General features: G+C 39.1%; 1 protein-coding gene across 2 annotated transcripts in view; it reads right to left on the reverse strand.

Moving 5' to 3' along the window:
- Positions 1–3,449: 3,449 nt before the first annotated feature.
- aspdh (aspartate dehydrogenase domain containing) overlaps positions 3,450–14,891 on the reverse strand; it is a 68,569-nt gene continuing 57,127 nt past the window's right edge. The window contains exons 8-9 of one of the 2 annotated variants that reach the window (XR_005636302.1): positions 4,263–4,356; positions 3,450–3,586 (exon numbers count right to left, since the gene is read on the reverse strand). Coding sequence is in view for 1 of the 2 variants with exons in the window: in XM_039776075.1 (XP_039632009.1) it covers positions 4,319–4,356 (38 nt within the window). In the remaining variant the exon portion in view is untranslated. Of the gene's footprint in view, positions 3,587–3,807; positions 4,357–14,891 lie in introns of those variants that run through there. The other variant, XM_039776075.1, reaches the window with a different exon arrangement.

Raw genomic sequence — 14,891 nt, forward strand, 5'->3', positions numbered from 1 at the left:
TGGCAACTCCTAACGGGAGGAGCTGAAAGAAGAAGAAGAAGAAGAAGAAGAAGAAGAAGTGAGAGTAACAACGCTAAAGCAGTTATGGCATTTGGAATACTATGGCTGTTCCCTGGACCATTATATTGTTACGAGTTAATTACAATCAGATGCATTACACTAATAAACAATATGCGGTTAGTTTCTGTGTATTTATAAAGCCGCGTCATGAAAATAATGAGTAATCACACAAGAACAGTAGCATTGCTTTGACGCTGGGTGCCGCCAGTCTGCAAAACCGAGCGGAGAACTTGCGTACGACAAGGCATGAGGTACCGTGGAAAAGTGCGTGGCTTTACGCCAAGTGTAGGTTTTATACATCGCGATTTGAACGTGGAAAAGTTCTTACGCAACATTTCTGTGCGTACGCACCGTTTATACATGAGGCCCCAGGTGAACAGGGAGGGTGATGAATGGAAGTCATGTCATTTTTGGTCAAAACTGCTGAACATTCAGTATGGTGTGGGCAGCTGCATTATCATGATGTAATTAAGGAAGAACCAGTCACCTGTTTGCCACAATGGGGGAAGTTTCTTCCACAAAGCCTAATGCAACCTTTTCAAAACTTCCAGATAAAATCTTTGGTTGACCATTTCACTACCTGTAGCATAACAACTATTTCTGCTGCATTTTCCCCTAACAGGCAAAATAAATTCACTGCTGCACGTTGTTTGTGTAAATCAGTCATCACAAAATAGGCAAATGCATTGAAAGGGTCATCAAAAAAAATTCACTGATGCTGAACGCTGCACCTCTCAACAATGCCAGTTGGCACACTGATGTAGAAAGGTTTTGAGAATATTTACCTAGTGGGGGGAAGCATAAAAGGGGCCCATCCTCCAGAAGATAATTCAGTTTTTTTGGGGGGTTCCCCCTTGTATTCTGTGCCGGCCTCACTACACTCTGCAGTGCAGCCAGTGAAAGTGGACTCCACTGTGGACCAGTAAATGGTTGTGAGAACAGCTGTCCTGTTATTGTTGGTAATAAGGCTTATGGTTTTGGTTTCATCAGTAAATCTAATGATAGACTTGGAGCTGCATCTAGCCACACAGATAGAGGTAAACCAGTAATACAGTAGTGGAATCAACACTCTACTTTGTGGATTGCCTATCTTGAGGGCCAAGATGAAGGATGTGATATTGCCAATGCCCACATGCTGAATACTTTGGTCAGCAAGTCCAATATAAAATTGCAGAGGCTGGCACTAAGTCCTAAATTGAGGAGTTTGCTGGGAAGCTTTACTGGTACAATAGGATGTCAAGATGATATAAATTGAATATGGGACTGGATGTAATAATGTGCAAATGTTGCATACTGATGGGTCAGAGCTGCCATAAGTATATGCAAATTGTCCTGTCAAGTTTTTTTTGCAAATCTCGACCGTAGTGTAGAAAGTTATGTGTGCACATTCTGGGCATTTTTTTATGTACAGTGGTGTGAAAAACTATTTGCCCCCTTCCTGATTTCTTATTCTTTTGCATGTTTGTCACACAAAATGTTTCTGATCATCAAACACATTTAACCATTAGTCAAATATAACACAAGTAAACACAAAATGCAGTTTTTAAATGATGTTTTTTATTATTTAGGGAGAAAAAAATCCAAACCTACATGGCCCTGTGTGAAAAGTAATTGCCCCTGAACCTAATAACTGGTTGGGCCACCCTTAGCAGCAATAACTGCAATCAAGCGCTTGCGATAACTTGCAATGAGTCTTTACAGCGCTCTGGAGGAATTTTGGCCCACTCATCTTTGCAGAATTGTTGTAATTCAGCTTTATTTTAGGGTTTTCTAGCATGAACCGCCTTTTTAAGGTCATGCCATAGCATCTCAATTGGATTCAGGTCAGGACGTTGACTAGGCCACTCCAAAGTCTTCATTTTGTTTTTCTTCAGCCATTCAGAGGTGGATTTGCTGGTGTGTTTTGGGTCATTGTCCTGTTGCAGCACCCAAGATCGCTTCAGCTTGAGTTGACGAATAGATGGCCGGATATTCTCCTTCAGGATTTTTTGGTAGACAGTAGAATTCATGGTTCCACCTATCACAGCAAGCCTTCCAGGTCCTGAAGCAGCAAAACAACCCCAGACCATCACACTACCACCACTATATTTTACTGTTGGTATGATGTTCTTTTTCTGAAATGCTGTGTTCCTTTTACGCCAGATGTAACTGGACATTTGCCTTCCAAAAAGTTCAACATTTGTCTCATCAGTCCACAAGGTATTTTCCCAAAAGTCTTGGCAATCATTGAGATGTTTCTTAGCAAAATTGAGACGAGCCCTAATGTTCTTTTGCTTAACAGTGGTTTGCGTCTTGGAAATTTGCCATGCAGGCCGTTTTTGCCCAGTCTCTTTCTTATGGTGGAGTCGTGAACACTGACTTTAATTGAGGCAAGTGAGGCCTGCAGTTCTTTAGATGTTGTCCTGAGGTCTTTTGTGACCTCTCCGATGAGTCGTCTCTGCGCTTTTGGGGTAATTTTGGTCGGCCGGCCACTCCTGGGAAGGTTCACCACTGTTCCATGTTTTTGCCATTTGTGGAAAATGGCTCTCACTGTGGTTCGCTGGAGTCCCAAAGCTTTAGAAATGGCTTTATAACCTTTACCAGACTGATAGATCTCAATTACTTCTGTTCTCATTTGTTCCTGAATTTCTTTGGATCTTGGCATGATGTCTAGCTTTTGAGGTGCTTTTGGTCTACTTCACTGTGTCAGGCAGCTCCTATTTAAGTGATTTCTTGATTGAAACAGGTGTGGCAGTAATCAGGCCTGGGGGTGGCTACGGAAATTGAACTCAGGTGTGATACACCACAGTTAGGTTATTTTTTAACAAAGGGGCAAGTACTTTTTCACACAGGGCCATGTAGGTTTGGATTTTTTTTCTCCCTAAATAATAAAAACCATCATTTAAAAACTGCATTTTGTGTTTACTTGTGTTATATTTGACTAATGGTTAAATGTGTTTGATGATCAGAAACATTTTGTGTGACAAACATGCAAAAGAATAAGAAATCAGGAAGGGGCAAATAGTTTTTCACACCACTGTATATGCAAGATTTATAAATCTGAACCCAGATGCCTTGTGAACATTAATTCATTTAAAAGTCCTCCTTATGTCATGTGCAGAATTCAAGAAATAAATCATGAAATGCTGCAGGAAATTGAGTGGTGGGCTGCTTGTTGTCACAATCAAAATATGTTGGTCTGAGAAAGAAAACGAAAATTATATTGGATAATTTAATGTCTGTAATCATTCCTTATCCCTGCCAAAGTTTGAAAAATTGTTACAGCTGATAAATTCTGTCTCTCCCATACTGACATTTGGCCAGTTTGGTTTTCTAAGTTTGTATCTTCATTTTTTTGTTTCCATGTTACTGTTTCAAAATGCAGTTTCTTATTAAGAAATATTGATATTGTGTCAAAGATGGGTGTAGTCTTGGAGCCAGAAGTGATGTCATTAAGAGGTGGGATCTGGTGCCATGAAAGAGGAAATGATAGGTGGAGACTTCTGGGAACTGGAAGAAAGCTTTGGATACTGGTTCTTCTGTTAGTCTGCCGGGTAAAAGGAGAAAGAGTTAAAGGGCAGCACCAATCCCCTGTCTGGCGTGGAAATACAAGTATTCAAGCCCATAATCTGTCTACCATGCCCACGTGTATGCCAGTGGCTATCATATGTAATTAATTTAACTAACCCATCACTAGTTTATTCTCTTTAGAGATTAGTATTTCAAAATTGCATCGGTTTTCCAACAGACAAAGGAACGACACAACTATAGAGTAATTCCAGCATTACAAAGAAACTTTAATGGCACCATTAAGATGGTAACAGGATAATTTCAGAAACTGCTTAAGTCACACTCTGGCTGTGTACTATACACTTTGATATTTTAATAAAAACTGTGGTTGCTCAGATGTTAAATTTCCCTTAATATCACAATAAAAACAAGTAGAAGTCTGCAAAACAGCTTAGTTTAATCCTCTGTGAAATAGTTAGCATAAGAAATATTAACTCTGAAAATGTATAGATTTGCAGTTTTGGTCTCTGAATATTTATGGAAGCAAAAAAAAGATATTCACATATATGTAAATATCTGTTTTCACTTTTCTCTTAACCTTTTGAAATTAATTTATGAGTTTATTGTGCAAAGCACAATATTTAATTACAATGATAATGGCAAACCTCTTAAGGGTATGCTGTACTGATAACTTAAGATTGAGAGAGAATTACTGTAGCTATATGCAGGTCTTCACAAGCTGTTTTCAGTTCAAATGATTCAGTTTTCTTCAGCACAGGTATACACGTCCACCATGCCCCTTGCAGGCTGAAAAGACACATAAAAGAATAGCAATAAAGAGCAATCTTAATGTATGTTTTTGTCATTTTGCATTTCAGTTCAATAGTTCAATCACTTTAACTTGCTACAGAGTCACTTTATACTTTTTACTGTTTCAGATTTTAATTAAATTTTTATCTTGTTTGACTTGAATTCTCATGAGAAGCCACCAGTTCTCAAACTACAATAGAGAAAAGGTAATAGCTGGGTACAGAATCAGGTTAAATGCAAACAATAGTGTGTTATGGTACAAGGACCTTTCCATGAGTTGAATGAGATTAGTAGTTTCTTGTCACAGGCATCAATGCTGGGATTGCCACTATGTTATTTAAATGATATAGATAAAACTGTTGCCAGTATGGCACAGTTTTTTAGTTTTATGGATGACGTAAACCTCTGGGGATTTGTAGATTCCCAGGAGCAAAAACACCTGACACTTAAGACCAAAAACTAAACATTGTCAATCACAAAACATGGGTATAAGGTGCGGGTGTATTCAACAGGCAAAGGTAGAGTCAGAGATCAGTAGTCAGATGTTTTACTTAAATGGGGTAAAATGTAAAAACAGTGAACAATCCCAAACTGGCTCTGCTGATGATTTTGATTTATTGATGTTAAACATGTAATTTTAAAAGCTCAGCTTCATTATGCAGAAAGAATAGTTGTAGATTTCAATGCCACAATAATTTAAATCAAGCTGTCTTTCATAGCACTGAATAGAAAGTTGACACTGGTTTTCAACTGAGAGATAGCACAAGTGGAAATCTGAACATAATGTAGGATGTAAGAGCAGATGAGCTTAGAACCCCACTTGGATTAAAATCAGATCAACATTGTAGATTAAAGAAAAAGGCAAAAGGAATGACAGAGAAGGAAGATTTTAATGATTGGAATGCTTGAAGGCCATCCATCCATCCATCCATCCATCCATCCATCCTCTTCCGCTTATCCGAGGTCGGGTCGCGGGGGTAGCAGCTTAAGCAGAGAGGCCCAGACTCCCCTCTCCCCGGCCACTTCTTCCAGCTCTTCCAGGAGAATCCCAAGTCGTTCCCAGGCCAGCCAGGAGACATAGTCCCTCCAGCGTGTCCTGGGTCTTCCCCGGGGCCTCCTCCCGGTTGGACGTGCCCGGAACACCTCACCAGGGAGGCGTCCAGGAGGCATCCTGATCAGATGCCCGAGCCACCTCATCTGACTCCTCTCGATGCGGAGGAGCAGCGGCTCTACTCTGAGTCCCTCCCGGATGACTGAGCTTCTCACCCTATCTTTAAGGGAAAGCCCAGACACCCTGTGGAGGAAACTCATTTCAGCCGCTTGTATTCGCGATCTCGTTCTTTCGGTCACTACCCATAGCTCATGACCATAGGTGAGGGTAGGAGCGTAGATCGACTGGTAAATTGAGAGCTTTGCCTTACGGCTCAGCTCCTTTTTCACCACGACAGACCTATGCAGAGCCCGCATCACTGCGGATGCCGCACCGATCCGCCTGTCGATCTCACGCTCCATTCTTCCCTCACTCGTGAACAAGACCCCAAAATACTTGAACTCCTCCACTTGGGGCAGGATCTCTCCTCCAACCCTGAGAGGGCACTCCAGCCTTTTCCGGCTGAGGACCATGCTCTCGGATTTGGAGGTGCTGATTCTCATCCCAGCCGCTTCACACTCAGCTGCGAACCGATCCAGAGAGAGCTGAAGATCACGGCCTGATGAAGCAAACAGGACAACATCATCTGCAAAAAGCAGTGACCCAATCCTGAGTCCACCAAACCGGACCCCTTCAACACCCTGGCTGCGCCTAGAAATTCTGTCCATAAAAGTTAGGAACAGAATCGGTGACAAAGGGCAGCCCTGGCGGAGTCCAACTCTCACTGGAAACGGGCTCGACTTACTGCCGGCAATGCGGACCAAGCTCTGACACCGGTTGTACAGAGACCGAACAGCTCTTATCGATGGGGAGCGCCTTTAATTTAACAAAATTAAGACAGAGAACAATATACATTTTGATGATAGCTAATCTGGACATGGTAGGTGAAGACATGAATAATCAGTAAGTCACTGAATTTCGGGCACTATTAAAAACTCAGCCATATTTATGAGTTATTGTATCTAGCAACAAAGGGATAGAGGTTTATATCTAAACATTTAATTTAGGTTGTTAAAGGGATGAAGGAGTGAATGAATATTTACTGAGGGAATTTAGGAGAATTAACAATTTTAGGACAGCAGATTTTGACTTATTTCAGAATATGAGGAAAATCACTAAGAAACATTACTAAAAATTAACAGTGTTATCTCTGTATAGAAATATTTTGTGACTGGAGCCATTCCTCCAAGACTGAGGTAATTAACTCATATGCCCTCAATGTAGTGGGCATGTAGTGGACATTGGAGTTAAAGATTAAAAAGTAGTGGGGTAAAGCGGCATTCTTGCTTAGATCCTTTAAAAATTAATAAGAGGGAGGGGTATTAGTTAGTAAGAATAATCACCCTCTGCAATAAAATACACTGTTTTGATCATATTAAAGAAACTTGCTTCAAATCCCATTGAATACCAGACCTGCCACAGAAAATCCAATCTCATCAGATCAAGGCCTTTTCTGCAACTATAGTCAAAAATGTGGTTGGAGGGAATAGAAATAGAGCAATATCTAAGACATGTAGAATGCGTTGGACATTGTCACTTCCTTGAGTAGTAGATCTCAAACTAAAGTCCTGTTTGATGCTGGACTTTGTGGAGGGTAGTTTCGATGAGTTGGAGCCTCCTTGAAGGCTATGCCTGCAGGAAATCTCAGCTGATCCAGCACCTCAAACTCAGGGTCACTTAACATGTGGAGGAGGTGGCTGGCCTGAATTGTAGTAGGGAATTTGAAGACCTGGCATAAGTGTCCTAAGTACACCTGTTATGTTTTGCGTGCACAGCTAAGGCAAAGAGGGTGAAGGCCTTCAAAAACATCCACAAACAAAGCCCACAGGTTGGTTTTATCCTACTCAGAAATGAAGGAACTCTGACCTATAAAGTTTAATATACTTCAAAAATACATCAAAAAGACCCTTCCAGGGAGAGGAATCAACAAACATCTGACTAGCAAGGCCAAAGCCAACTCTTTATAAATAAAGATACTTATTTATATAAATGCAAATAAGCATTAGTATAATAAGCAAATTAGTAAAAAGGGCAGAAATAAGGCACCAAGGGCTTGACTGAACTTCAATTCAGAGCAAACAAGTCCAAATATGCAGTCCAATTATCATAAACCAAGAACAGATGGAAATAAGTTCAATAAACCAGAAAACCCAATGCTCACAATAAATGCAATCAATAGAACTTCAATGGACCACTGAAGTATCTGCTCTGTTTCTGAAGATAGGCTAAGGGAAGGCCTTTAGCTGTGATATCAGGGTGGCTCCATCTTTTGGAGCACCATCCACAAAGTAAAATGAACATAGTAGAGCAAAACAAAATGCATTTAAACACAACACTTGCAAACTAAATAATAAAAGAAATAATAATCGAACATGATCTTACATAAAAAGAAAAAACAAATCAATTCCAAAAACATATTCAATAAAGTTAAAAGGGAAATAATACTTGAAAAATAGCAAAACAATTAAATAAACAATAAATAAACTTGACCCAGTGCTAAAACCCTGGCTAAACCATAGCAGTACTTCTATAATGGCACAGGAAAAAAATCCAGACCAGATAGAGAGAGGCAAGTGGACCATAATCAAATATAGCTACAAGAAAAAGGGTGCACACTGTCCAGAGACATCAACCCCTGAACTTGAAGTGTCAAACAAGTTTCAGGATGTTGTGGAGCAGCACAATAATTCTGAAATGATTCCCCAAAAGGCAACCTCAACGTATCCTAAGTAAGAGTGATAGTGATAGTGGGAGACTCAGTCATTAGGGGGATTGAAATGCAGGTTTGCTCCAGAAGCAAAGAGTCTCATACATTATGTTGCTTTTGACTACACAGGTGGGAGACCTCTTTGGAAGAGTAGATATAGTAATGGCCAGACTGGACAATTTAAAAAAAAAATAAAGGAGGGGGTATAAAACAAAATTGATGAATGATGATAAACAACATCATAATGAAGATGTCAAGATTCTTATTTTAAGTGAACAGTAGGTTCAATGTGGATCTTTTAAATAATATTAAAAAGACAGTTTAGAGGAAGATATTATAATTATGGGATCTTTAATTACCCAAATATTAACTGGTCTAACCTTACAAATAGCAAAGTACAACAACAGGAGTTTTCATACATAATCAGTTGAAATGAAGGAGGTAGAGGGTTGAATCAATTGCTAAGTGTCAACAAAAGTTGCCAACAGTCTATTGTGAAATGGTGAAATGACTCCACACTTTTGAGTTCTTTGGTCTTTGACCCTCTACACTGTTTACATCCTCTGTCTCATCATATTTCAAAATGTGATTAGCATTACACTTGGTCAGTGAAGTGATGTATGAAATACATAACGAGCAAGTAATTGATAACAAAATGTGTTAACAAATATTTTATCATGGATTATTATTGATGATATCAATTAGCTTTTGCAACCATAGTAAAATTCCTCATAGCACCTTTTGAAGGCCATTTACACATACAGTATATGGAGTTATCAAGAAAGTTAGAATTAACAGCCAAGAAGTTCTCCAGCATGGGGGAATATCTGTCACAAATATTAGCTCTCTTAAAAAAATTATATCAGGGTTTGAATTTTACTGTGGGATTGTGAGTATTGCATATATTATTTAAAATTTCTACATGGTTCAATTTAATAAAGCGGGAAAATCCTGCAGCACTTTCAAGGCACAAATGCCTTTCATGATTTTCACATTTATCCCATTATGGAATCATCTGAGAAATAAAAATACTGTACAACTCTCCGTTCACTAACAGCTCATCCAGTTCAGCGGTAGAGGTCTCCCATAAGGCCAAGTTGAGGGAAAACAAAAAATTCTGCAGATACCTTAAGCGAGACATTTTTCAGATCTAAGAATTAAGTTTTTTAGTGTCAGGCTTGAAATGCTGTAAAAATCCAATGATACAATAACACTTATGTGTATACTGTAGTCAAGTTAAAAAAAAAATCTACTTGAAATCCTGTATTTAGACATGCAGTAAAAGCTCAGCCTTGCCTTTAAAATAAAAGGTAACCCTGTCAGTATTCTTGGTAGAACACAGCAAGAATGTGCATATATTTCAATCAGGTAAATGAATGAGAAAAGAATGCCTAACCCTTTAGTCAGTGAACTCTCCACTGTGCATCTGTAGACATTAATGACCATCTGGAGGGACAGACTGACCTTGTAGGACAGGCTGACATTGCCATTTTGCCTGGCTAGAGCTCAAGTCCTGGCTTAGTGAACTTCTGCCAGAATCTTTTATTGCCAGCTAAAAATTTTCAGTTTGCCTGACTGGACCTCCCCTTGAAATGCAACATCTGCAACCTTATCTGATAAGAAGATCAATACCAGACCATGCCAGGGACAACCCTCTCAAAGGTACAAACTGGACACCCAAGTTCTGAACAAAATACCTAAATCAAAGATGAGCAAGACTAATGACAGAGGTCTGCAGCAGTGGTCAACCAAGAAGATGAGATTATGTACACCCAAGGAGCCAATGACTAACTAATTGCTCTTTTCTCATCATGCTGCAGCTTAACGTAGCCATAATTTGGCTGCCCACAGCCAGAACCCATAGCTGATAAGATGTGGCCACAACAGATGTCAAAGCAATCCCTTTACCCATGAGGGCAGCTGTGCTGGATGGGAAGAGATGAACACTGTACTGGAGTTTACAAGGTTGCCATTAGTGCAACCTTGCTAAGGAACAGCAAAGACACAAGCAAGAGAGAGACTGTACATAAACCATGCGTTCCCCTTGCTAACGACAGTCACGGACTGCTGACCTAGCAGACATGACTTTGCTAGCATGCAAGGGCACACTGTGCAAAACTCTCAAAGAGAAACTGGAGTATCGCCTGCAACCAGACAATATAGCCAAAGTCAAAGAAGTAGACCTCCCGAACAAAAAAAGAAAGTGCACTGAGAATCCTTCCATATGTCTGGAGAAAGCCTCAAACCATATGTACTGTATAATTTTTTTGATTCCAAGAACTATTAATAATAATTTAACTGATAGGACAAATCCAGTTAATGTATTAGGGTATTGGTGTAATTGTAAATAAGAGGTTACAAGTTTGTGAAGGATACAAGTTTCTTCTCAAAAACAGTCAGAAAATGAAGTAGTATTTCACACATACTCTCACAGAGAAAGAGAGACAGAGAGAGAGAGAGAGAGTTCTATATAGGGGGGTTGGTGAGAAGCCAGAACAAAGTTTGTGAGCAAACACCATTTGCAGGCAATAAAAGCTTCATAACCAGCCAAAGAAGTTATCCATCCTGAACACGTTGATTGAAAAATATGGATTTATAAGCTATGTGCCTTTATTATAACAGAGAAAAAGTTCTCTCTAAGCCAAGAGATAAAATTGATGTTATGTGCCTTTTCCTATAGGAGAGGAAAAGTTAACCTAAGCTTTCATAATTTTATGTTTCAAGTTGTTTGTTATTGACATTCATCTATCTATCTATCTATCTATCTATCTATCTATCTATCTATCTATCTATCTATCTATCTATCTATCTATCTATCTATCTATCTATCTATCATGTCTAACAGAGAGAGTCTATTTTATTGGTTTTTTTTTTTTTACACTTCTCAGACCAAAGCAATCAAGCTCATCTCACAAAAAGCAGACCTACAGCACATGGCTGCATAATCGAACCCTGTAATTCAATAGTAACACAGTGCACATATATACAACACTATCTATCTATCTATCTATCTATACTAATAAAAGGCAAAGCCCTGACTCACTCACTCACTGACTCACTCATCACTAATTCTCCAACTTCCTGTGTGGGTGGAAGGCTGAAATTTGGCAGGCTCATTCCTTACAGCTTACTTACAAAATGTGGGCAGGTTTCATTTCGAAATTCTACGCATAATGGTCATAACTGGAACCTATTTTTCTCCATATACTGTAATGGACGTTAGCTCGACGGCCGTGGGGGCGGAGCTGCGTGTGACATCATCACGCCTCACACATAATCACGTGAACTTACTGTGAACGCAGTACGTACAAAAGAAGGAACAGCTCCCAAAGGGCGCTGAAGAAAAACGCTGAATACTTTATTCGCGAGATACAAGTTTAATGAGAAGACACGAGGTGTAAACGAGACTTTGGATCACTTTGTAACGGAGTTCAAATTGCTGTAGCGAGAAACTTTTCAGTGCCGGGTCTTAGATAACATTAAATAAAGCCGTGGACATCGCAACATCACAGAAGAGAGCAGCTCACGTGAATTGACTGAAAGCAGTAAGAGTGATCACTTCCATGCATCAAACCTGTTCAAAAAACGCATTACACAATTGACAAGGTAGGAAAAGAATATGCTCCGAGTTGTGCTCCACAGCTAACGCGGTCTTATGGAAGCAACTTTATCACGCTGCCACCAAATACTCACAGAAAAATCCACAAGTTAATACACACGCTATCTCTAGAGTCTCTCCACACTCAAAGTATTCCTCGCGTCCCCTTTATACCCTCTGATCTCCCATTTCAATTCAGATGCCTCCAATTTCCAGTAAGGCTCTGCTGCGCGATGACAAGTAATAAGTCTCAGGGAAAGACCCTACAAAACGATGCCATTGATTTCAGGCAAGATTGCTTTTCTCCTGGACAACTATACGTAGCATTCTCAAGAGTGAGCTCGCGCAGCTTCGTCATATTACAACCGGAGTGCAGCCCGAAACTTTTAAGTGCCGGGTCTTAGCTAACATTAAATTAAGCCGTGGACATCGCAACATCACACAAGAGAGCAGCTCACGTGAACTTACTGAACGCAGTACGAGTGATCACTTCCATGCATCAAACCTGTTCAAAAAACGCATTACACAATTGACAAGGTGATGGCTTTCTATGGCGTTCGTTTATAAAAGAGCGGAGAAGCTGTGTAAAGGCTGTTTCACAAAAAACCAGCGGAGCGTCTTATATGAGCAGGCAGTTAGCTAAAGAAGGGAATCAATAAATATCTATATAATCGTAATAAACGAGCAAAAAATAACGTACAAGCCGCGGATTAAATAAAGTAAATGGGTACCTGAACAGTAAAGTAACTCTCGAATAGCTACACAATAACTATAAGAATTGTAATAAACAAACAATAAAACAGTACAGAACCGCGAAGCAAGGAGAAACAATGGCCTTATATGCCGTTCGTTTATAAAGCAGCGGAGAAGCTGTATGAAGGCAGCTACACAAAAAAATAGCAGAGCGCCACACTCTGAATGTATTCCTGGCATCACCGTTATACCCTCTGATCTTCCATTTCAATTGAAATGCCTCAAATTTCCAGTAAGGCTCTGCTTCGCGATGACAATTAATAAGTCTCAGGGACATACCCTACAAAAGGTTGCCATTGATTTGAGGCAACATTGCTTTCCTCCTGGACAAAACTATACGTTGCATTCTCAAAAGTAATATATATACACACACACACACCCCGATCTACATACTGTCAAATAAACGAACCACACACCCTGGCACAACATGAGAGGCTTCGCCTCTAGCGCTGACGTCCGAGGTTCGATTCCCGAGAGGTGAGTGTGTACTGCCTGATGAGCCCAGAATTAGGGCGAAACACGTGGCGCGTACTGTTTGCATTTGTAAAACTATTTCAATATATTCAATAATAGATAGATAGATAGATAGATAGATAGATAGATAGATAGATAGATAGATTTATTATTATTACTTTATTAATCCCAAGGAGAAATTCACAAATATATATCAGCACTTCTTGATTCATTTTACCCTCGCACCCCCTTGGTTTGAGAAGAAGTATGAAAAAATATGAGGTTAACGCAGAAAAACAGATCACCAATTGAAGCTTTATGAATAATGGATACTTTATTCGCCATCAATAATTGTTTTGGTAAAGCCATACTCAGTGTAATCCTCCTTACATGTTATCATTTTTCTGCGACTAGCCATGATTAAATGAACAGTAAAAAAGTAAGAGCGAAGTGAGGGTGACTTATTCAGGCAGGCAGGCGACAGCTCAATAGCTCGAATTTGGATATAAGTAGGTTCTATTTAGTCGACAGAAATATCTTTGGTAGGAATGGAAGTTGAATTTTGTCTTTAAATTTCTATGGTGAAGAAAAATTTATGCAATGATGACTAAATTTAACTTACATTCCCACTAAACATATTTCTGTCGACCAAATAAAAATTACTTATATTTAAAATTTAAATAGAACTTGAACAGATACGATAGTTCATAATACCCACGCAGCACTAAGAGCACGTAAGAGCAGGAGTCATCTGTTTTAACAAGCAGCATATTGCACTGATACGAAATAGCCTGCCCATTTAATTATTTAGGAATGGGTAGATAAATTAAGATTTTGTACAAATAATGTTTTTAATTTTTCTTCCTTGATGGATTTTGACACCCCCAGCAACAGCTGCTCGCACCCCAAAGGAGATATATACATATATAAATATATATATACTGTATATATATATATATATATATATATATATATATATATATATATATATATATATAAACAAACAGTGACAACACAATTACATTGATTACATTGACAATCATGTTACGTTATATATATAGATATACAGTAGATATACATATATAGATAGACAGATATATAGATGGGTAGATATAGATTATATAGATAGATAGATAGATAGATATATACATATAGATAGATATATAGATATAGATAGATAGATATATAGAGATATAGATATATATAGATAGATAGATAGATAGATAGATAGATATATGTGTATGTATATGTGTATATATGTAGATAATTATGTATATATATATATATACCGTAAATCTTCCAATAGTAGCCCCGCCGTTTATTCAAAAAATTATCCGGATGGCCCGGCGTTTAAAAGAGACCGGCGGTTGTTGGAGACCGCTATTATTCCTACCAGCAGACGGAATGGTGATGGGTAAACGGGGTTCATTTGGCAGTAAAATACGGTATGGTACCGTATTTACGGTCACAAAGTGTAGGCAACAACACCGGATGAACATTTCAGGATTTAATGAAATTATCAGTACGGTCTTATTAAAGCAGTGTACAGTACGGTACTACCGTAAGCATGAAAAACAGGTACGGTAGACGTCAACTTTCTTGTCAATGATGCCACCAGCACTGGCCTGCACCAGTCCAAATTTCGCACGAAAGCGCTCATCAGCCCGACAAGTCCCCTGCGGAACATCAGGAACTGCAATAAGCTCCGAACTCATGCATATAAGTATACATTACAACATGAGACTGGATAAGATACAATAAAGTACAGTACTTACCATCTACTCGTCGTCTGAATTGGTAATGATTGCTTCGTTATTTGCAAGTTCTTCTTCATCTTCCTCTTCTTGTGATGGCAATACAGGTACTCCCAT

The sequence above is a fragment of the Polypterus senegalus genome, chromosome 13 (assembly GCF_016835505.1).
Source record: "Polypterus senegalus isolate Bchr_013 chromosome 13, ASM1683550v1, whole genome shotgun sequence".
In the NCBI taxonomy this organism is placed as follows: Eukaryota; Metazoa; Chordata; class Cladistia; order Polypteriformes; family Polypteridae; genus Polypterus; species Polypterus senegalus.